General features: G+C 25.7%; 1 protein-coding gene across 1 annotated transcript; it reads left to right on the top strand.

Moving 5' to 3' along the window:
• Positions 1-15,360: 15,360 nt before the first annotated feature.
• On the top strand, positions 15,361-17,643 carry LOC126670782 (GATA transcription factor 21). The gene is made up of 3 exons (XM_050364607.2): positions 15,361-15,831; positions 16,144-16,506; positions 17,015-17,643. The coding sequence occupies exons 1-3, from the start codon at positions 15,628-15,630 to the stop codon at positions 17,387-17,389; spliced, it is 942 nt and encodes a 313-aa protein (XP_050220564.1). The 5' UTR covers positions 15,361-15,627; the 3' UTR covers positions 17,390-17,643.
• Positions 17,644-23,704: the final 6,061 nt, after the last annotated feature.

The raw sequence follows: 23,704 nt of genomic DNA, 5'->3' as shown, positions 1-23,704 counted from the left end.
AAACTAAATTTAGCGATTAAATTACACTTTATAACGTAAAAAAATTACAGAATTTTTTATATTAAAAGTTAGAATCTCATTATAATTAGATGATTTTTCCTCTTCTATTGGATGAATTTGGTGGATGAAAAGATTTACTTGATGGATAAAAAATGGCTAAACCCATCTAGAGGCCCTTGTACTATATCATTTTTGTTCAAAAAGCCCTTGTATTATTTTTTTGTTCTTCAGGTCCCTGTACTTGACAAAATTCCGATTTTTAGGTCCTTTTGAGGGACTGGAGGAACAAAAAAATTGTAAGTAGAGGGACTGGAAAAAACTAAAAAAGGACCTGAAAATCTAAAATTATGTAAGTAGAGGGACCTGAAGAATAAAAAAATAGTACAGGGGCTTTTTGAACAAAAATGATATAGTATAAGGGCCTCTAGATGGGTTTAGCCATAAAAAATTATCATCTCTAAACTCAATGATGGATGTATTACATTACTGATAACCGTTGGTTCATTGCAGTCTTCTTGATATTCATTGGAACGTAAAAAAAAAAAAAACAATACTAGTAATATATTTTCATATATTCTATGGTGATTTTATTTTGACAGTAAAAATTGGTATAGACAAAGAATATTTTTTTAATTATAATAGAATTATTATTTTTTATTAAAATCAACAAACATGCGCATTTTAAATAAAAAATAATTTTGTCAAAATATATAATATTGTTCTATCCCTATTATTATGTGCTACGAAAAATATCATCCTTTTTATATCATCATCAACAATATCGATAAAAGAAACAGCTTTTTAAAGATTTTATTCAGAAATTGATCAAGATTAAATGAACAAGTATGTAATTTGATGTTCATTAGACAAAAAGCATATAAATTTCTCTGCAATAAATTAACTATCTTAATCATATTTATTCATAATATTTATCAATTACTCTTATATAGTAAGGCTTAATCATATTCTTAATTATAACCCTCAAGATACTTATGGGTACAGATGTCATTGTCGCAAAACGACAGTTGTTGGCCAGCCACTGGCGGCTCATGGACTTAAGTTAGATGAGAAATGAAGGATAAACAATAAAACATGAACATGGCATTGCTTTAATTGCGAAATTGAAGATTGATCATTTTAAATTAGTTAAGGATAAGAAAGAAAATGACATAATATTTATCTAATTTCCTAGTCATGAAGTATACCATATGTTGATAATTTTATGAGATAATGAAATAGACATACAATTCCTAATTTATTATGGCACTTTGATTCCTCTTCAGACCCATTAATTAATTTGTTGCTATCATAATTTTGCTTATATTAGAAGATTCTTATTATTTCTTTAATTTAAATTATTGACATGTAATTTATACATTAGCTAATAATGCTATTTCGATTATGTTATATGATTTTTAGAGCAATATACTAAAATTGCAACTTTATAATAGTAAAATGCTTTCTTCGTAAAAGTATATATTTATGTGATTATAACGTAAATGTATATATGATATTATTACGTAGTAATTTTCACGTTGCTTTCTTATCAAATCGGACATAAATACCATGTAGAACGGCAATTTTTCTTCTAAATCATACTCGTGTCATGCCTCCCGTAGAATCACTTGAAATCAATACGTGGTGTGTGTTTAATAGAATTAAAAAAAGTTTGAAAATATATACATATATCACTGCCATATGAGCTCATTTTTGATAAAAAAAAAGATGTTGGATCGGGATTTTCTCAATTTTTTTAAAACTTGAGAGGTCATTTTCACGGTGTATACCGTTCACTTTAATGAACGGTGTATATAAAAAAAATATAATTTTAATCAAATTAATCTACACTGTTCATTTTACAATGAACGATATAAATCGTGAACATAAACCCTCTCAAGTTCATTTGAACTTGAGGAAATCCCAATCCAAAAATATTACTCCCTTCGGTTCATAATATTTATCGCATTTAGCTGTTTCACGTAAATTAAGAAACTAATAAATATGTTTTGATTTGTATATAATTTTACTAAATTGTACATATTATTTACCACTAGGTTTATATTTGACTAATTTTTTTAACTTTACTGAGTTATTTATAAGGGATAAATTTGGAGAAATAGCAATTAATGTTTTTTTGAAACTCTCACACATTTTATGAATCAAAATAAATTTTCAAATGCGACAAATACTATAAAGCAGAAGGAGTAGGTAATCATAAGTCATGTGGAAAAAGTACTTCTAGAATCTAAATTCGATTAAAGTAAAGCATTGCTAAACCTAATTAATTAACTATAGTCCAAAAACAAGTTACTTAAAGAAAATTCTTCATATAACCATTAATAAAACTAGAAGCTAATTAACATTTATTTTGCAAGAGGGTCCATTTAGTTAACGAATCTTTATGGTAGGAGGTCAATAGTAATGGCTATTAATATAATTGTCATTATTCACATTTCATTACACAAGAATTGTGCTTTACTATAAAAGCAATAATTAGAGAGGAATGGAAATGCCTTAATTACACGTTGTTGTCATATTACAAACTAAACCATTTGCAATGTGATGATATAATGTGTATCATTTGTACAAATTAAATTTTCATTTTAGACATTTTTAATTTGAATGAGACATAGGTTGTAAACCTCCAATAGCTACTGTTGGAGAATTACAATTAAATTTTTTTTTATCAACAACTCATAGCTATTTTAATATTATTAATTATTCAAATAAAATTATATCTTTTAAAATATATTATTTTAAAATATATAAATCATTTAAATTATTTCTAATAATCTAGTTATTTGCAAATTATACTAAAATTATCTTATTTTAATTATAGCAGGTTAAATAATTTTTTAAATTAATTATAAATTTATCAAATTTTTTATATAAAATAATTTTAAATTATATTACGAGTTGCAATAACTTAAGAGTTTAGTGTCATTATGTTAATAAAAAAATGGCCCGGTAACATTTTAACAAATTGGTCCACTATAATCGTTTTTTTTAAATTACTAATTTTTATTAGATATGATATAATTTATTTATAATAAATTTTTAAAGATGATGTATATATTTTATGATCATTTTACATATCAACAACAGTAGTTAATCATATCTTACAAACAAATGTTCTCTATCAGCCATCAACTAACAACTATCATCTACAAAGGACAACTGAATAGAACATGGTCAATATATTTTTTGGGTGTAACACTCTTTCATAATCTTTTTATATTGTATTAATACCGTCAAATATCTTAATTTCCAAATGATCTTAAATTTAAGTTTGGAGATTTAAAGTAAAACTAGTAGACAGAGTTCAACCAGTTAATGATCTTGTAGACAAATTAAAAAATATAAAAAGAAAAATTATTCATCCGTGTTAAACAAGGGTTAATCAACAAAGATCCAACTAATAATTTATGATATTTAAGACAATTCAATAATTTTAGTAAAGATGAATGAGAAAATTATAAAATTATCCAAAAAAAATTAAATACAATTAAAACTCGAACATGTCATCTTTATTTAAAGTATAAATTGTATTTTATGCGTCTATTATTACCTACAAAATATACATCCTAAATCTATATATCAAATACTTTGAAAATACATCGAAAATATTACATCTCTGATTCGTATGGAACATATAAAGTAAAAACATGGGATAATACAGAATAAAATAATAAAATAAAATGATATTTCTAAAAAAAATGTGACCTATTTTAAGTTATTTTGTAATTTTTCCAACGTACAAGCCCACTAGATTTCTACTCTCTCTACTTTGTAAAAAGGCCATAACATGAATTGGGTTATGTTGGAACTTATTATTGGGCTTTTATTCTTCTTGAACAAAGGCATTTATGGATCTTTGACATGTGCATGAAGCCCATCAGAGTCTAAGATAATTAGCCTTGGATTTATATAATTAAATGAATATTAATTGTAAGTGGTCCAGGCCCCTGCAATAATAGTACTGTTCTTGTTTTATTTAGGCTACTTGTGTGTGTAAGGTTTTTGATCCACCAACATACAATAAAATACAAAATATTCTGACATATTAAAACCCCAAATCAGAACCACTAGATAGATTTTTCTTCTCTGATCTAACACTAGAGAGATTTTAGTCAGCATATACAAACATGAAACCTCCTCAACTTTTCTAATCCAGGTCAGGATCGCTATTAATTAAGGAACCGTTTAGTTAAAATTAAGATTAAAAATAGTAATAATTGATTCATATATATAATGAAAAACAACTCTCTTTGGTTCGAAAATTAAATATTCCTCATCAAGGATATTATAGAATATAAGTAAAATTGTGAGCGAACTATGAAAGTTTTAATAAAAATCGTCGTTACAAAATTTTATGGAAACTGTTTTCTTTGTAAAATCTTACAACAACAATCTTCATCACCAATGATTGAATTAAAATTTGATTTTTAACTCGTATTTAATTTCTAGTTCATTTTAATTTTTTGACATTTCGGATTTAATCTTCTTCTAATTCCGAATTTCACCTCCTATCTTTCTCTTGAAATTTTGTAAAGACAGCAGTCTACCCTGATCTCTTAGTAGATCCACCAATGTCCATTATAAAAGTTTACAACACATATCAACTGGTTGAACTAAAAATCAACCAGCCATTCAGTCTAAATGTCTCTGAAAATTAAAAATATGGTCAAATTGCATTGAAACGGGTTGAACTGGAATGAATCGATAGTCAACCCAATGAAATGATGGTTCAACCGACTGGATGATCATAGATCATTGTCTAAATTGTATTTCTTTATAGATGATTTGCTAAATTGAAAACCAAACCGAACTGGTTCGCATGCTGTAATTTTAAAAACTGATTATAAATATGTATTAACATTTTACGACAAAGAATACCGCCATTAATCCATTAAAATTTTATTACAGAATTACATCTTATGATAAAATTGTCTTAATTTGTAATGCCATAAAATCAATCACAAATTTATGACAAATTTTGCCCCTCAAATATTGAAAATGAATGATTTCTATTTATAAACCAAGCAATGTATAAATAGAAAGGTGAGTGAAGATTGAATAATTGTAGATTTGGGTGAAGAATTAGTGGCCATATCTCACATGATGTGGAGACACATCTAGCCTTTTTTGCCCATAAAAACTTAGAGGCAGCACCATAACTTATCTAGAGAGGAAAAAAAAATAGATTAAATTAAAGATATGATCGTTTGCCATTGAGGACATGAAAGGCCAATTAAAGATTTTCAAGCACTAATTTGAAAACAACGTGTTTTTGGACGTATCTTATATTACTGACATTTTAATTTTAATTTTTATAACCAATGTCTCTATCTATGTCTCTACCTTCAACATGCACAGTAGTGATTAGTAACCTGCATACGTAGCTCGTCTCGTGATCGTGAAAAATTTAATTATATCCCTTTTTATTATTATTTTTATGGATAATATCTTTTTGGTCATGTTTCTCCCTCAAATATAATCATGAGAACCTATGTTTTAGCTATAGTTTGATATTTTTTCAGTTAATTTTATTTGCAGCTCAAGTAATTACACAATAATGGAAATTTTGTATTTAGTCCAAATTTTCTTGAACCATGCTTATATAAATTTACTATTCTTAAATTTTGAAATGAATCAATGTGAGATGGATCCATGATAAACAATAATTGTTTAAAATAATTGTCACGTAATTTATATAATTTATTGTTCATTATAAAATTTTATTATTATAATATGTAATATTAAATCAAAAGCAATACTTTTATATTTATATAAATTGCATACCTTCGCTATCAAATTATGTACGTGGGAGTCCTTACTTTCAAATTCATACATACACCATATATAAATCACCAGTTAAAGATTTCCTAATTACTGAATGAGCTATGATTTAAACAATATATGTGCATTGTAGAATTCTATCAAAATTGTGAGATTAATTCTTCTCACAATTTAAAAATTTTATTTTTTAATAATAATAATAAATTTTAAAATCTGATAATGAAATGTTAAACTAAAATCAAAAAATAGCTAAATAGGAGAACGCCTAAAAAAATTCAATATTTCACTCAAACACTCTAATCAATATAAATTAAGAGAAAAATAAAATATGCAAAAAGAATGTGTTTGTGTGATTTAATCAATTCGTAAGACTTCTTGAATGAGTTGTAGCATGAAAAGATTTAATTTATATATAAGATATATTTATTTCATTTGCATGAATAAAAATTATAATTTTTTTAATTTTAGATTTAAATAAAAAAAAATTATCCTATTAATTTTTTGAGTCGTGTGATTTATATATCGTGAATCAGCTTATAAAATAGGGCACGACATTGATGAGTCATAAATAAATATATTATTTGAATTAAAACATGGTACCAATTAGTAAAAGATTTCTAATAGAAACATCTAGTAAGTATTTCTTGTAAAAGGCTATATAATTATTAGATATTGGCGGGTTGACTCAGCTGAAAAGACAAGACATCTTTACGCATATATGCAAATGCAATGGAAAATTTCATACTAAGACTCTTATACTATATCAATTTTATGCAAGAGTTCTCTATCTAAAATTATTCAAGTTCGAGTCTCTTTACTTGACAAATTTCGATTATAACACTCATACGTGAACGAAATTCAGCAAGTGCGTCAGAATAAATTACCCTTAAAATTATAAAACATGCTGCAGTTTATAATTTATATGAAAAGCCTAGTTCTAATATTGTTATAAGAAATTACTAGCTAACTAGAAGTGATTAATTTGTTTCATAGCCCTAAATTCATATACAACACTATTAGAAAACAACCTTTTAGCAATGGACATTTCCGTCGCTAAAAGGCTGAAATCCGCTGCTAAATTAGTTTCCATCGCAAAATGAATGAAAATGTCGCTAAATCATAATTTTCTTGTCATAATTTGTTATTTTTTAGTAGTTACACTAGGGTGGATAATTACTTGTTGAAAAATTAAAAGTTCTTTATATATAGTTCAGATTACCTAAAATAAAATCACTCTGATTTTAAATTTTAGATTAAAATGGCTCCCAATATTTTATATTTATACATTTACTTGGATCACAGCTCTTACTTAATTGGATTGATTCCATCTTTCCAAATATTGCAAGGAGCAGCGGTAACTAATTGTGACTATGTGCAGCTTTAAGGAAGCTTTTTCTCTCAGTCTTGTTTCTGTTCTGGCAGCCTTTCTTGATTGTCATGTCACTGTAATACAACAAACAAAAATTAAGGATAATCACTATTTAACTCTACAGTACTTAATTTATTCTGTTATCTTCTTCTTGTTATTTTAAAAGAACAAAGATCAAATAGGACATATTTGATCATAGAATTAAATTGGCTCTTCATATTTGATAAAATGTTGAAACTCACTTAATATTTTAAAAATAGTTCAAATAACCCGCCATTTTAATACCATTAAACAAATGGTCAATTCTTAAAAATCTAACATGGAATCTTGAATTTAGCCCGTAGTTTAAGTATACCTTTCATGTATAAAAAAGATTAATTATATCCTTTAAAAGTGAAAGTGTTCAAATACGCCCTTTATATATGAAAACATAACACGTATCATCATTATAACATGAAAAGCACTCCACAAAGACTTATCAAGACCTTTATGCATATGGTGAGAATAGTAATGCATTTCTAAAACCTAGACGTACTTACACTCATTTACTTTACTAACGAACCTAATGGACTTAAACATTAGAGCAGCTATCAGGCAAACCAATCCCAGTGCCCTTTGACATTTTTTTTTTTTGATAAAATGGTGATTTATAAAGCACAACCATAAGGAGTGGAAGACGAACGGTCCAAAACCGGATCAATCAAATTGTTTCTATAAAGCAATCCAAACATCTAAATACATCATTTCCCGAAGGAGAACTGAGGATGAAAAGAAATATGATAATGAACCGCCTTGCAAATGGTAGCGTACGCCTTGGAGATGTCATTATTTTACGGGCATTAATGTCACTTACGGTACAATGTAATCAAGTAGAGCCGAAACAACACATAATCAAGTTCGAAGCCGATTTAATTTTAAAATTTAAAATTCAAAACACAATTTGAGCTCGACCAAATTTCATTTTGGAAGCTCGATCACAAACCCAATAAAATAGTTGAACCTCGAGTTCAACTCAACTCAATAATCAGTAAAAAATATTTTCAACTTAGATTTTATACAAAAGTTAAGATATTATTATAAATTATATAATTATAAAAAATAAAGAATAAAGATTACTAAAGGAATAATTGAGCTTTTTTACTTTGAAAAACAGTAAAATAGTTTAAAGAAAAACAAAAGAAAAGAATAATTTTTTTATGTTTTGCATAGTTAAAGGGAAAAAAATGAAAAAATTGATGGGGTTGATAGGTATATAAGTGTGGGGAGGGAGTATGTGTGATGGTGTACTTGTCCATTGCCTCTGCAGGCATTTAATGCAGTTTTGGTAATATAGTAAAGTTGGGGATCATATATTGCCATGCAATTCTATGTTTTATAGTTCACCATCTCTATCTCATCTAATCATCTCCACCTCCACAATTATTCTCTCCATCAATCTAAATATCCTGCACAACCTTACCAATCATATATTATATTTATACTATATGCTCCTCGATATCATTTCTGTACTATAGTTATATCGCATGAAACAATTTTTGTATCTTGAATTTGGATTTTAAAGTTGGCTTATTATTCAAAAGAAAAAAAAATAGTGTAATATAGCTAGCGATATCTTTTTTGTTTTTGTTAAATGATAGATATAGTGGCACAACCACACGAAGCGGAAGGCAAAGAAGTTACAAACCGAAAAATCGGAAACGAAGTCTTGTACTCTTGAAAAGAAATATAAACTTCTAAAAACATCATTACTATCATTAAAAAAGGCTTAATTCCTTAAAAAAACACCTTGTATTTTTTTTGTTTATACCCTGAGCTTATAAAAACACCATTTGTACTCAATTTTGAGTTTTTATTCTACCAAAAAGTATTAAATTGTACTCTTTTCATTTGAAAAAGAGTTTAAACAATCCTTCATTTTTAACTTGTATACTAATTAGATATTAATGTTATTAATAGTACAAAAATACCATCTTCTTCAGAAAAATTAAAAATAATAATAATTTTTATTATTTTTTTTAAAATATTTCCGAATTTTTTTTAATTTTTTAATTTTTTTAATTTTTTAATTTTTTATAATTTTTTTAAAAAATATTTCCGACAAAAAAATTAAAAATAATAATATTTTTTTAATTATTTTATTATTTTATAAAATTAAAAAATTAATTAATTATTTGGATGTATTTAATTATTTTTTAAGTTTAAGGATTTATTTGTATTTTTAAAAATAGAAAAAATATGCTTTAAACTCTTTTCTAAATAAAAAGAGTACAATTTAATGTTTTTGGGTAGGAATGAAACATAAAAATCCAAAATTGGATATAAATGGTGTTTTTACAAGGTCAGAGTATAAACGAAAAAAAAGTGTAAGGTGGATTTTTTTTTTATGGAATTAAATTTTAAAAAAAAGAGTTATAATATTAGTTATAAATCACACTCTTATTAATACAAGTGAAAACTAGATCCGAATAATATATGGTATCGTTGTTAAACAATCTCCTTTTCCGGGCTTTTCAAACTTCCCAAAACGCTTATAAACCAAATTGTTCTCAATGGTCAGTGACATATGCGTATACATATAAGTGATAATGCTTTGTTTTGTTGGTAATAATAATAAAATTTGGTTGGATCCTCCAATTATTATTTTTGAATGAATGGATTATTTAATTAGCATAATGTATTTTTGTCTTTGGATCTATTCTGTTTTGGCATTAGATTTATTCGTCAATATTGAATCCTTACGTTTTTAATTTTATAATTTTTAGATGGTTCTGTCACAAAAATATTATTAGTTATTTCAGTTTTGACGGTAATAAAATTTGATTTAGGACTTCAATAGAAATTAAAAGTGCAATTTACCAAAAAAAATAAATTAAAAGTGCAACCATCAAACTTTAATAAAATTAGAGAAAACAATAAATAAAAAATTTATGTTAGTCACACTAAATATGCATGAAGTACACGCATTTTATTTTCATGGTAGAGAAACGTAAAATCAGCAAAATTAATAAAGTCGGTGCCAAAAACTAAACAAGCACATAAACTTAAAAACGTATCTTGCCTATTTAATATGATAACAAAACATTAATAATTTAAATAGATAAAATACATAGAAAACAACAAATTACCGATGGAAAACTCCCAAATTAGCGACGGATTTCAACTTTTTCAGCGACGGAAAACTGATTTAACAATGGATTTCAGCTTTTTAGCGACGGAGATATTTGTTGCTAAAAAGCTGTTTTTCTAGTATAAATTGCTGCATTTGTTCGTTTGTCAGTATTATTGATTAATTTTATGGATATTAAGTCTTTCTTTCACCTCATGTGCCATTAATGTAGCTGGAAAAAAAAATTAATCAATTTCTACTTTACTTTTTAAAAATTTAGTTTAAGCACCTTTTTTTTGTTGAAGTTAAGTCCAACAATGAATTTTATTTGATTTGAATGGATACTATATATTCATATTTTTTATAACAGAGAAACTCAATATATCTATATCTATATCTATACTATATATAAAAGCACGGATGGGGGGGGACAGGCAAATTTACCTAATAACCCTTTTTAATTTATAGCTAATTGATTACTTAAATAAAGATTTTATAGTAATTTATAATTTTTTTTGATTAGAGTCCTAATTAGGATAACATTATTTAATATAGTACGAATCTATGATCTATATTTTCTCAGTTTTTTTTTCGAATTGTGTATTCCTCCAATTATAAAAATACCAAGTGAAGAATTCCTATCATAGGATAAAAACATAAAACATGCTTGCAGTATTGTGAGTGTTTGAAAGTTACATGGCTTACTAAATTTACCAACGCATTAGTGCGTAATAATAGTAATAGTGTTAATAAAAAGAGGCTTAATGCCTTAAAAAAAATCCCGACTTTTCATCCTCTTTTCAATCCTATCCTGACGTTGAAAATTTGTCGATTTTATCCCATTTTGCATTTTTTTCATTTCAATTGTACCCTAAAATATAAAATTGACCTTTATTTATTGGACAAAAGTTCAAAAGAATTCTTCAAAAATGGTCAATTTAATATAAAAAGTTAATTTAATGCAAAAAAAATCAATTTAGAGAACTTTTTCTAAATAAAAAAAAGGTCAATTTTATGCTTTAGGGTACAATTGAAAAAAAAATACAAAATAGGATAAAATTGACTGATTTGCAACGTCAGGGTAGGATTGAAAAGAGAATGAAAGGTTAGGGTTTTTTAAGACATTAGACCATAAAAAGATGTAAAATGCACATCTAGAATAATTTTCTTAATTATTATCATCCAACAATATATAGTATTTTTAATTTAACTAAAACTCTAACTTCGTATCATATAGTATAATATACTATTATAATCAAACTAACACTCTAATTTAGTATCATATAATATAGATTTATAAATATTATAGTTATGCATTTTTTTAACTAATTTTAACGTCAAACATAATCAGCTAAAGATTAATTATAGGTTTAATGGCGTAAAAAATCACAAATTTTAGCGTGTTTTGTAAATTTAACATAAACTTTTAATTTTGGCAAATCAATACATAAATTTTTAATTTTGGCAAATCAATGCATAAACTTTTGATTATTTTGCAATTTTAGCACCGATTAATTTTCCTTCAAAAACAATAGAGAAAATGCTGATATGTACACCGGGATAGCCATTGTTCCGGCGTCCACATCAGCATCTTTTTCACGGAAAACTAATCGGTGCTAAAATTGCAAAAAATTAAAAGTTTGCGTATGAACTTGCCAAAATTGAAAGTTTATGTTAAATTTGCAAAACACGCTAAAATTTGTGATTTTTTACGCCATTAAACCAAGATTGTATTATATATTAGACGTAAGTCCAGCGTATTTATACGGAATCAAATTAATAAATTAATTAAATAATAGATTTATTAAAAACATATATAAAAAATGTGAAAAAAATTCATAATATGCAAACTAATAAAAATAAAAATATTTTTTACGTTAATAATAGATTATTTAAAAATATTGATGATCTCTAATATTAATACTCTTTTAATAATAATTTTAATATTAGGGAAAAATTAAATTAAATATAATGTTAAAATTAAATAAATTAAATAAATATTTTTAACATGTAAATAAATAAATAATTTGTAGAGATTAGAAGTTAATATATATTAAACACTATAAAGTGTAGAGATTAGAAGTTAATATAGATTAGAATATTATAATGTATAGAGATTAAAAGTTAATAAAATTAGAACACATTAAATAAATATAATTTAAATAAGTGATTTCAAAAATATAAAAACTGATGAAAATGCTCTATTTAGTGAGAACTAATGAGAAAATTCAATTTGATGAGAATTAATGAGAGATCTCTGTTGGCTCTTTCAATTATATAAGTATATAAATATATAGATATAGATATGTTGAAGTAAGTCATAAGTTTTATAGCATTGGACACAAATATCATATTTTTTATTTAAATTTATTTAAATTTTCTTTAAATTTATTATTGATTATTTTTATTTTTTTATTAATTCTATCATCATTTAATAATCATTATAAAACTCAAATTTTTATTTAATTATTAGAATTAAAATATAATTGAAACTAGAATTGTGAATTTGATTTGGATATTACTTTACATATTAAAATACTGATTTATATCGAAAATAGAATTCATAAAGTATTTTTTAACAATTGACAAGGAAAAGCGCTGATAGAAGAAATAAAATATTAGTTATGACAAATTTTAATTAATATAATATGACACTTACTGTTACGTTTATTATTAGTATAATTAATAGCCTTAATCCAATTCATATAAAGATTTCACAATTCAATAAAAATTCTGACTAATTTAATATTAATTATATATAAAATATATTAGTATAGTGATAAAAAAAATTATTTTTTATGTCAACAATATTAAAAATTAATAAATTAAAGTAATACATTTGCTTCTAATAAAAATTCTAATTAATTTAATATCTGATTATAAATAAAATTTAATTATATATTTATAATATATTTAATTATTATTTAAATTGACGAGTTACATTACGAGCCACGTGCGTAGCACGTAATGCGAAACTAATTTAATAAATGTTAAAACTTAAAAGTATAAGAACACAATAGTAACAAATAAAAACGAGGTGATTTAATGCCATAAACACAACAACTGGAGTGGACTCGAAAATATGTTATGCCTAATTTCAGAGATTACAACTCATTTTTTATATATAAATCTGTTTGATCATTTAAATGTACAACAGTACAAGATATAATGGAGGATTAAATTTTCTATAATTACTAAAATTTTATACTTCTAAATTATGATTATCAGATTTTAAATTTTCATGTTTTAATAACTACACTTTAATTTTACCAACATAAGATGTTATCATGAATTTGGGATACAAATTTCTTATGCAGCTGATGGAATAATGCAATCTTATTATTTCCCATATTATTTGAAAGCCGGTATTTATTTTAAAACAAAGCGTAATTTAATAACTTTAGAAAAAAAAAATTAAATACGACATAAACATATTTCAATTATTCATATAAGGGCGTCTCGAATCCAACATAACAAAATAGTATAAACTTTACTAGACCGTTTATATGTAAAGTTTTTATTCCAACTCAATATACTATCTCTCATATTAAAAAGAATTTTTAAAAAAGTTTTGTAAGTAAATTATTTTGAAGTCCTTCATATATATTATAATTCATATTTTGGTCTTTCGTATGTGTTGTAATTTACATTTTGTGTCCATATGTTTGAAAATCAAACTATATGACCTCTCATTTTATTTTTGTCAATAATTTAACTTCTTCCTCCATTTTTAATGTTAGTCAAGTAAGTTATAATTGATCAAACTAAAAAATTAAAGTTCATTTATCTTTAAATTTATATTTTTGATGTCTAAATAAAATGTATTATTATGAAATCTAGTGAGTTAGTGGTTTCAATTTAATTTCTAAGTACAAAAATTAAAAAATAAATTAAGAAAAGTGAAAGTTAAATAAATTAAATTTACTAAGACACTGAATTTTATAAATTTATAAATTTATAATTTTTTTATATTTGTGTCAAAAATAAATTTAAGAACTAAATTAAAATTTAAGTTTTTTTTAGTTAAGTCATTTGAATCAATTAAGTAACATTAAAATAGACAGAAAAACAAAATATAGACGTTAAAAAAATAGAAAACCATATCGTTTAATTTTTAAATAAGATTGAACAAAATGTGAATTAAGACATATCTGAAAGGCTTGATAATTTTCCTATTTTATGAATATAAATGTTATTATTTCTATAATCAATACTATTATATTTAAACATCTATCATTTTATACACATATTTATATTTTTTTTAACAAATACATCATTACCTAGTGATATTTATTACTATTGATTAAATAATATTAAATTAATAATTTTAAAAATACAGCATCAATTGATACTCACAAATGCTCGGCCAATACATTCCAAAGTATAATATATATATATATATGCATTTGTGTCCTTTGTTTGTCCATGCTCAGTAAAAAAACGTGACCAAATTGTGTATACCTTAAAAGTTAATAGTGTAAAGATACAATCTATCTTAAGATCTATGTACTTTTTATTTCTTATTTTACTTTATTTTATTTTAGGCATTTTTATTTTTTTATTTAATCTATATACTTTCAAAAATAATTTTATAAAGCTTTTCTATTAACATATGCAGAAGTGTGGTTCACTTTATGTTATTTTTTCTTGATAAATAAAAGTTTTATTAAAAGTCATAAGATGTGGAAAAATTCCACTATTTAAAGAGTTTACGCCACTTAAGACTACGACTATAAATTAAATAAAATTATTTTAAACAGATCAAATAAAAAATTAGCATAAAATTATAGAACTCAAAACTGTCTTTTAACATAGCGAATGAATCATAACAAAAATGGTAGAAGTGTCAGGCCGTAGACTATTAGGTCGAGTTTAAATTCTTTCATAAATGTACTTTCTCTTCGATTTAAAAATAAAATGAGAAAAAAAAGAACAAAAAGGTCTCACGATCAAATAAATCACGTAAGGATAGGTTTTGCCTAATATAAATCAAATCATATGTGATATTTTTTTAGAGAAAATTATGAACTGAATATTTACCGTAAGAAGTAGCAAAGAAAAAAGGTTAGGGTTGAAAAAAAGGGATGTTATGCAGATAGGGCAGTGTGATATATGAGAGGCTGTGCAGTAGCAGTCCACACTTCTCCTCTTTGTTTGTCTCTTTTAACTTGTTTTGTTTCGACATCGGTCAGATGTCGTCAAGTCACGTGAATCTCTTATTATATATTTATACGCTTCTAATTATAGTCTTCTCTGCCTCCGCCTGCGCCTCTCTCTCTTCTGTATTTTCCTGAAACAAAACCTTCCGTTTCCATTTTTGCAGGCTCCACTTTTGCTGGACGTACTGCACTCGATGACTTCTGCTAATTATCATTCCACTTTTACTATAGATCTTAATGAAGATCAGCCCCATCAACTCATATTTTACTCCAAAGCTCCTACTGAAGATGCTTCTTCATCTTCTTCCATGTCTTACCCTAATTTTCTTAACCCTAATTCTCATCTTCAAGAACCTCCTGCACACTGTTACCATCAGCCTTTACCCCATCACGAACAGGTATATATATTTATATGTGCTTTCATGATCTTGTTATTTAGGGTTCAAAAAAAATTCGCATTAATATGAGTTATTTAATGTTATTTCAAGAATTACTTATGTAGCAATGGAAGAGTTATGTGCCACATAACTTTCCGTTGGTCACATAAGCGATAATTCGCTTGAATAAATGGAAGTTAGATTATCAAAATATAGAAAAATGAAACGATGATAACTGAAGTGTAAAAATAAAATATATTCAGTAATCGCGATTCTTTTTAATCATATTCTTTATGATCTCATTGGGGAAAAAATCATTTTTTTTGATCTTAGGTTTTGCATCATGGATCATGGGATGATCATCAACCAGCAGTGGACCAGAACACACATGGTGAAAACTTGACTGCAGTTTGCAAGAAAGACGACGATGATCAAAGAGAAAAAATTTGTGTTAAGTGGATGTCTTCAAAGATGAGGTTGATGAGGAAGATGATGCGATCGGACGATCAAACGGCTGGCAATAACAATAATAATAGAGCAGAGATTTCTATGCACAAGTCTGAAGATGCAAAGGGACGTTTGTATTTGTCAGCTTTACAAGAAGATAACAACAACACTAGCAACTCAATTAGGGTTTGTACTGATTGTAACACTACCAAAACCCCTCTTTGGAGGAGTGGACCAGGAGGCCCTAAGGTACCTTTTTTTCTTTTTAACTATAAAATTTCACCTCTTTCTTAGTTAATCCGTGTGCCCTATCTTTAATTTCGGATTAAATATTTTAACGGTTATCAAACTATACTATTTTTATACTACGATTAACGAAATTTTAATTTTTTTTTCATTTAGTAACTAAATATCTATTTCTCTAGTAAAGAAAAGTGAGCTACCAGTTTGACGTGATATATTTCTTACGTACATAGATGACCGAAAAAAGTATATTTTTCTAATTTTGCTCACCATTTTGAAGATAATATCCATTTTAAAATTAAAAACGGAGTTTTAGATTTTTAAAAATTTATGATATGAGGAATTCAATATTCTATTTACGCCGTTCATGTAAGCAGAAATTTATAGTTACATCTTGTCGCTGGGAAATTAGATTTTTTTGTTTACATGAATGAAAAAATTCTTAATTTTCCAAACATGTAGGAATAGAGGCAGATCAATAAATTTCTTACAAATTAACTTAATTTTGGTTCAGTCGCTTTGCAACGCTTGCGGAATTCGACAAAGAAAGGCAAGGCGAGCCTTGGCTGCAGCTCAAGCAAATGCAAATGGCACAATTTTGAGTGCTGGCACAGTTTCAATGAAGAATAGTAATGATAAGGTGAAGAAAAACAAAAATAAAGAAAAAAAGACGAACAACAACAACAACAACAACAGTCATCTTCCATTCAAGAAACGGTGCAAATTTACATCTCAATCTCGAGCAAACCGAAAAAATAAGCTTTGTTTCGAGGACTTATCGTCAACAATCTTGAGTAAGAATTCGGCTTTTCAACAACTTTTCCCTCAAGATGAGAAAGAAGCTGCCATTCTATTGATGGCTTTATCTTATGGCTTAGTTCATGGCTGATTAGTTTTTGCACTAATGATATTTATTAATTTCTTTTGATTAGTTATATAAGTTATTTTAGAGTGAGCTTAATTATTAGCTAGAATGAATATTTTGTGTGAGAGAATATTGTTTGATTAGTGTGAGGAAAATTTAAAATTAATTAGAGTGGATTAGGGCATGTTGATAACCAAATAATGGATCACTTGTTCGTCTACATTGATTATGTTGTGTCGTATCAAGCTTAATAAAACTATGTCCAAGGTTTTTGTTTCCATCATTTGTTAATTTTTGGCTTGTTTAGCTCTAATTTCTGGACATGATACTGATAAAGTCAATTGAATTATTTAGACATGAATTATGGTACAGATTGTGTTAATAATGCATGGTTTTGGATTGTAATAAGGAGACATATTCATATGAATCACGAGATGAAGTTTTGAACATGGCATGAACCCACACTTTATCTAGATCTTTTTGAGTGGCTTAGATCAATTGATCGATATACGTTTTTGATCATGAGAATTTTTTGTCTAGATCGGATTCTGAAATAGTTCATTCAAGCATATCAGCATAGTCGAGCCAATTATCAAATCAATTAGAATAACCGCGCGTCGAATTTGAGTTATAAAAAATAAATCAAATATTTCAGATTTTATAAATTTATAAATTTTTGAATTTCATCAGTTTTAGCTAATTTAAAAAATTTGATAGCAATTCCGCTAATCCAATTTTAGAAATTTTTCAATTTACATGTGAGATAATTGATGAAGTCTGTCTTCTGATCCACTGATTAAACGTGCAAATTAAACAGGATACATAGCTAACTGGACGGTGCTTTTCCGATTAACTCTCTGATGTTAAAGTCAGTTTAGGATTTGAGCAGCGTTTTGTGTATATATCAATATAAATCTATTTTCAGATATACCTTAAATTTTTTATATAATAATTTAGAAAATACATAGTAGAGTTCAAGTAGAAGTGATTCTTATTTAGTAGGATTGTATTTGAATAGGAAAGAGATTCTTCATTCAAGAGAAAGTTTTATTCAGGAATATCCGTTGGTAAAAATACGCAAGCGTACGTATACCAACTTGTAATACAGATTGCGAAGTTCGGATATCGTACCCACAGAGAAAGCTACTGAATACATCCAGTTAGAAGACTCGATTTGGATAGTTGAAATTTTATATTATATTAAACTGATATCCTAAAATTGTCAAATATAAAAATTTCTCAATTGATAATAAATGGTAAGCATTTAAAATTATAAAAAACAATATGAACTACTAATATAAATTGTTTGTCAAATAATATTAAAAATAGGCATGATCACTTAAAATTATAACTTTTTTTATTTTTTATTTATATTATAACCTTTTAAAAAACGTCATTTTTGGTCCAATTTTGATAAATATATTTCAGTTGTAGCCAATTAATAAAAAATAAATTCAAATCTTTTTGATTTTTTTATTTATGGCCCAACCTTTTCTTCTTTAATTTAAATGTATTATCAAAATAAATATAGTTGTCCATTGAAAATGGTTTGGCTCTATAAAAATTAGCTACAATTGAAATACAATTATTACAATTAGACCAAAATTAACGTTTTGAAAAGATTAGAATATAAATAAAATCAAAATAGAAAATGTGAGATAAATATTATCTCGTAGAATATAATTCTAACAAGAGAATATGATTTTATAGACATGTTTTTAGTTATTTAATGTTGGTTTATAATTTATGAAATCAAAAATTAAAATCATTAGTTAACCTTTTATTTTCTCAAACCAAAATCAAACTAAAAATATTTAGATTGTGATTTGGTTTGAATTCGAATAGATTTGAATTGATTGGTTTGATTTTGTTACTGCGCAACTCTAATTACGCTTATATAAGGATTCAATCATCTAAAAACGTCTCATCTTTTTGACTTTTTTATTTATGACTCCACCTTTTAAAAAATTTATCTTATTTTTAATTTTTAGTTTCAATTGTAGTAATATATCCAAATTGATGTGGAAACAAATTCAAATATGTTTATTATATTGCTTTATATTATTCCAACTTATATAACTATTATAAAAAAAATTCAATCATGAAAAAATATGAAAGATATATTAAAATTTATTTCTATTCCAATTTGAATAAATAGCTACAAGAAACTCAAATTGAAAATTAAAACTAATTTTTTTTATAATAGGATGATAAACCAAAAAAATAAAAGGCAAAATATATTTAAATAATTAAATTACCTTATACGAGGGATTGTGATGAGATACGCCTTTTTAAATTAGAGAACATCATACTTATTGTTAGGGCGGACCCTGAGAAGGTGAAGAGGCGACCGTCCTCCTAAATTTTTTATATTTTACAAAATAGTGCTTTATTTTAAAAAATATGGTTACTAATTTTCTCTTTTCTTTACAATCTGCCCCTTCAAATTTCTTTTTATACGATCACGTCCCTCTATATTCGAATTCCTAGTTCTTCCCCTGCTTATTAACTAATTTATTTTAGTGTCTTCTGATTTAGAATGAGAAGAAAAGTACTTTTGTCTATGAGATGCAAAACTACTTTCTGAATGAGGAGAAGTGCATCGTCTAAAATGGCAAGTACAATAACAAGGAATGCATAGCCGTGACTTCTTTTGTTCTTTTCTTGCTATATGGGACCATCCAATTTTCAGAACTTTTTACCGTCCCGATTAATTTAAACTGGGTCAAATAAAATCTATTAAAATTTTAAAACGATAATGTTTTCAAAAAAAAAAAAGCTTTTAAGATTATTCTATATTCAAGAGATTTCTGAAGAAACAAGAATAAAAAAATTCACTCCATCTCTATCGCAGTGGCTTTAATTGTTTGATAAATATTAGCTAAAATAAATTTATCTATCGATAAGTATATTTTGATTGCTAAATATATTATAATTTTTTAATATAATTAGTTAATTTGATACATTATTTTAATTATATTTAACCTTCATGTCTAATTTGAAACTCACATGGCACAATTCTATAATGCCAAGATGGATGTGTTTTAATATTGTGTCACATCAGTTCTAAAAGAGTTGTGAGTAATATTTGATAATGACGGTAAAAATAATAAACCAAATTGATAATTTAAATTAAGATATTTTTAATAAACAAACTATAATTATGAGTAGGTAGATTTATTTTGTCTAAATATTAGAAAAGTGTAGTTTTTTACACTTACGAATTTAGTCAAATTAATCAAGTGGTCGTATTGGTGTTCTGCGTAGGAAGTTGATGTTTCAAGTTTAATTCGTTTTGTCGTTGCAACTTGTGCATCTTCATCACTCAGCCATTCATCTACAGATAGATCTATAGAGATGTAGAAATTTTAAACCAAATTGGATAATTAAAGTTAATAGATTTAGTTTCAAAATTATATAAAAACAAGTAATTTACTTTTTTAATTTAAATTGATTTTAAAAATAGTAAAAATCAATCAAACCAACTTGTTCGAATCGATTTGATTTAGTATTTAATTTCTTTTATAAATTCTATTTGGGTTGATTACTTTAATTAAGATAAACAATTGATTCAATTAGACCAATGAACTATATTACAAATAATATAAGCGCTAGCAAACTGCCACATTGTGGGTTTGATTTTTCCCACAAGCACTGCTCCTTCCCAATTATAAAAAAAACTGATTCAATTAGATCTAAATTAATGCACACTACTTCATAGTAATTTATTTTAAAAAATAGGTATAAAAAAAACTCAGAGTGCACGATTTTTCAAAACATATTTTGAAAGAATGGAAAATCCATTTTAGGCTGTTTTTATAATTTTCCCAATAATGTCTTACCAAAACATTAATATGAATCCATTATACTCTTTTAAAGGAATAATATGAACTTCTCAATTAAGTTTTAAATCTCTATTTTAAAATGTAATGATATAGTATACTATATAAATTTTAAAATAAGGTATTTAGAATGACTTAATTCATTTTCTTCAAGTAGTACAAAGCTGTTGGTTCATTTAGTACTTTCTATATGTATTCAGGACTCAAAAAGAAGAAGAAGAAAAAGGATTGAAGGAAAGAAAAATGAAATTAGAACTAAACAAAAATATAGATATTTAATCTGGGCCATTTGATACAAAGGAGAACTCGATATGTTTGGGCCGAAATTAATGGGCTTGTACTGAGCCCAGTACAAACATCATAAAGATAATGGAAAGTGTACGTATTTATCTAAAATTTGAAAATATTTGCACTTTTTATCTCAATATGAAAAACATAGAAAAATACTTTTTATTTTTTCCAGATTTATATTTTTGCTCTCGGTTATAAAATAATTACAATTTTACTCCGTAATCATGTAGGTATTATAATATTATCATCTCGGTATCATAATTTTTTTGTAAGTTTTTTCTTCGTACTTCATCATACTATTATCATACAATTACCAATAATATTATCATGATATATTTTATCATAATCTACTATTAGCATAATTTTATTATTTTATTATCATAAACCTGATTATACTATTATTAAAACCTTATTTATCTATTATCACAATCTTATTATACTATTGTCATAACTGTATCATACTATTTTCATAAATTGCATAATATTATGATACTTATAGATAATGTTATGATCCTGATATGATAATCAAGTACTGTTTTCTCTAAAAAATTGTTTTCTTGCAATGTTATGAAACCGATATGATAATGTTTGTGATACTCATATGATAATCAGACGTTATTTTATACAAAACAAAAATTAATTTGTAATTGAAGAACGCTTCTACTTTTTACTTTTTTTTGATTGAATTCTTAAATTTAATTTAATTTTCATTTTTTTCATCCATAAAAATTATTTTTTATGCAGATTTTAAGATCTGAATTGAAAAAAAAACAAGAGTAATTTTTTTAAATCTAAAAGTTAAAAAAATTCCTAAAATTAATTATAAAAAACGACGGAGCGACGATAAAGTGATGGAAAAACGAAGAAAAAGAAGAGAACAAATATAGAAAAGAAGAGAAGAGACAGCAAAGAAGAATAAAAAAAGAGAAAAAAATGACAGATGGTTGAGAATAAAAAAAATATATTTAAAATTAAAATAATAATAAAATAAATATAATTTTAATTAAAACAGCAAATCTTCATTCTTTTCATGGGCAACAATATGTGCAAGTAAGCTAAGAAGCACCGAAACTTCGACAAAGTTGCGTTTTCCGTTTCAGAAACGTTTCAGAAACCGGAAACTCTTGGACACCCGTACGAAACGTTTCGGGCCGTTTCTGTAAATAATAAAAATTAAAATTTGTAAAAAAATGTAAAATTATTACCCACAAATAAAAAAATCTAACTAGCTACCCATAAATTTTACATTCGTATTGCCCACAATACATCAAATATACTTATTTGTGTTGAATTATATTATATTTTTTATAGATTTATAAAATTTTAAATATTTAGTATATTAAAATGAATTATTTTGTTAATTATCATAAATATTTAAATAATATTTTTATAAATATATCCCTACATTTTTGTTATTTACACGTTTCCCCCACGTTTCGTGTCCTTCATTTTGAAAAACTTTCGTTTCCCCGTGTCTGTTTCGTATCGTTTCCGTTTCCCGTTTCCGTTTCCGTGCTATCTAGAAGTAAGTCATGAAAAGAATGAAGATTTAGAATCATTTGAATATTTTAATTCTTTTATATCCGGCCTTTTTTTTTTAGAAAACATAAAGTTTCATCAAAAGCAGAAGATATAAATAAGCCCTCAATTTTTTTTAAAGTATAGATCATCTTTTTTATTTTTTTGAATATAATTAAGTTCTCGTGTTTTTAAAATTGAATAATTAAATCCTCGTTATTTTAAAATGAGTTAATTACATATAAAATCACCATCTTTACATGAATTCTCAAAAATAACACGACCTTTAAAACGTGTCAATTCAGGTCATCACCTTTCATTCTTTTTTAAAAACAACATGAGCACGTTTTTAGATAAAATTTTGCTGACTTGAACACCCTTTGGGAGTGCCACGTGTCATGACACGTCAGCAAAAATGCCATTAACAATGTATCCATGTTGTTTTTGAAAAAAATGAAAGGTGGTGCCATGAATTGTCATATTTTAAAGGTCGTGTTATTTTTGCAATTTCGTGTAAAGGTGGTGATTTTATATGTAATTAATCCTTTTAAAATCGAACAAATAAACCCTTTTAGTTTACTTTTAGAACACTAACTCCTTCAAATTTTCGGTAAATATTTTAAACAGGAAAATTATTTTTGAATTTTTTTTTCCATATGATTATGAGAAACATGTTAGTCATTAACGA

Source organism: Mercurialis annua, linkage group LG2 (genome assembly GCF_937616625.2).
Source record: "Mercurialis annua linkage group LG2, ddMerAnnu1.2, whole genome shotgun sequence".
In the NCBI taxonomy this organism is placed as follows: Eukaryota; Viridiplantae; Streptophyta; class Magnoliopsida; order Malpighiales; family Euphorbiaceae; genus Mercurialis; species Mercurialis annua.
Note: the sequence above shows the minus strand (reverse complement) of the source record. Positions and strands in the feature narration are given on the sequence as shown.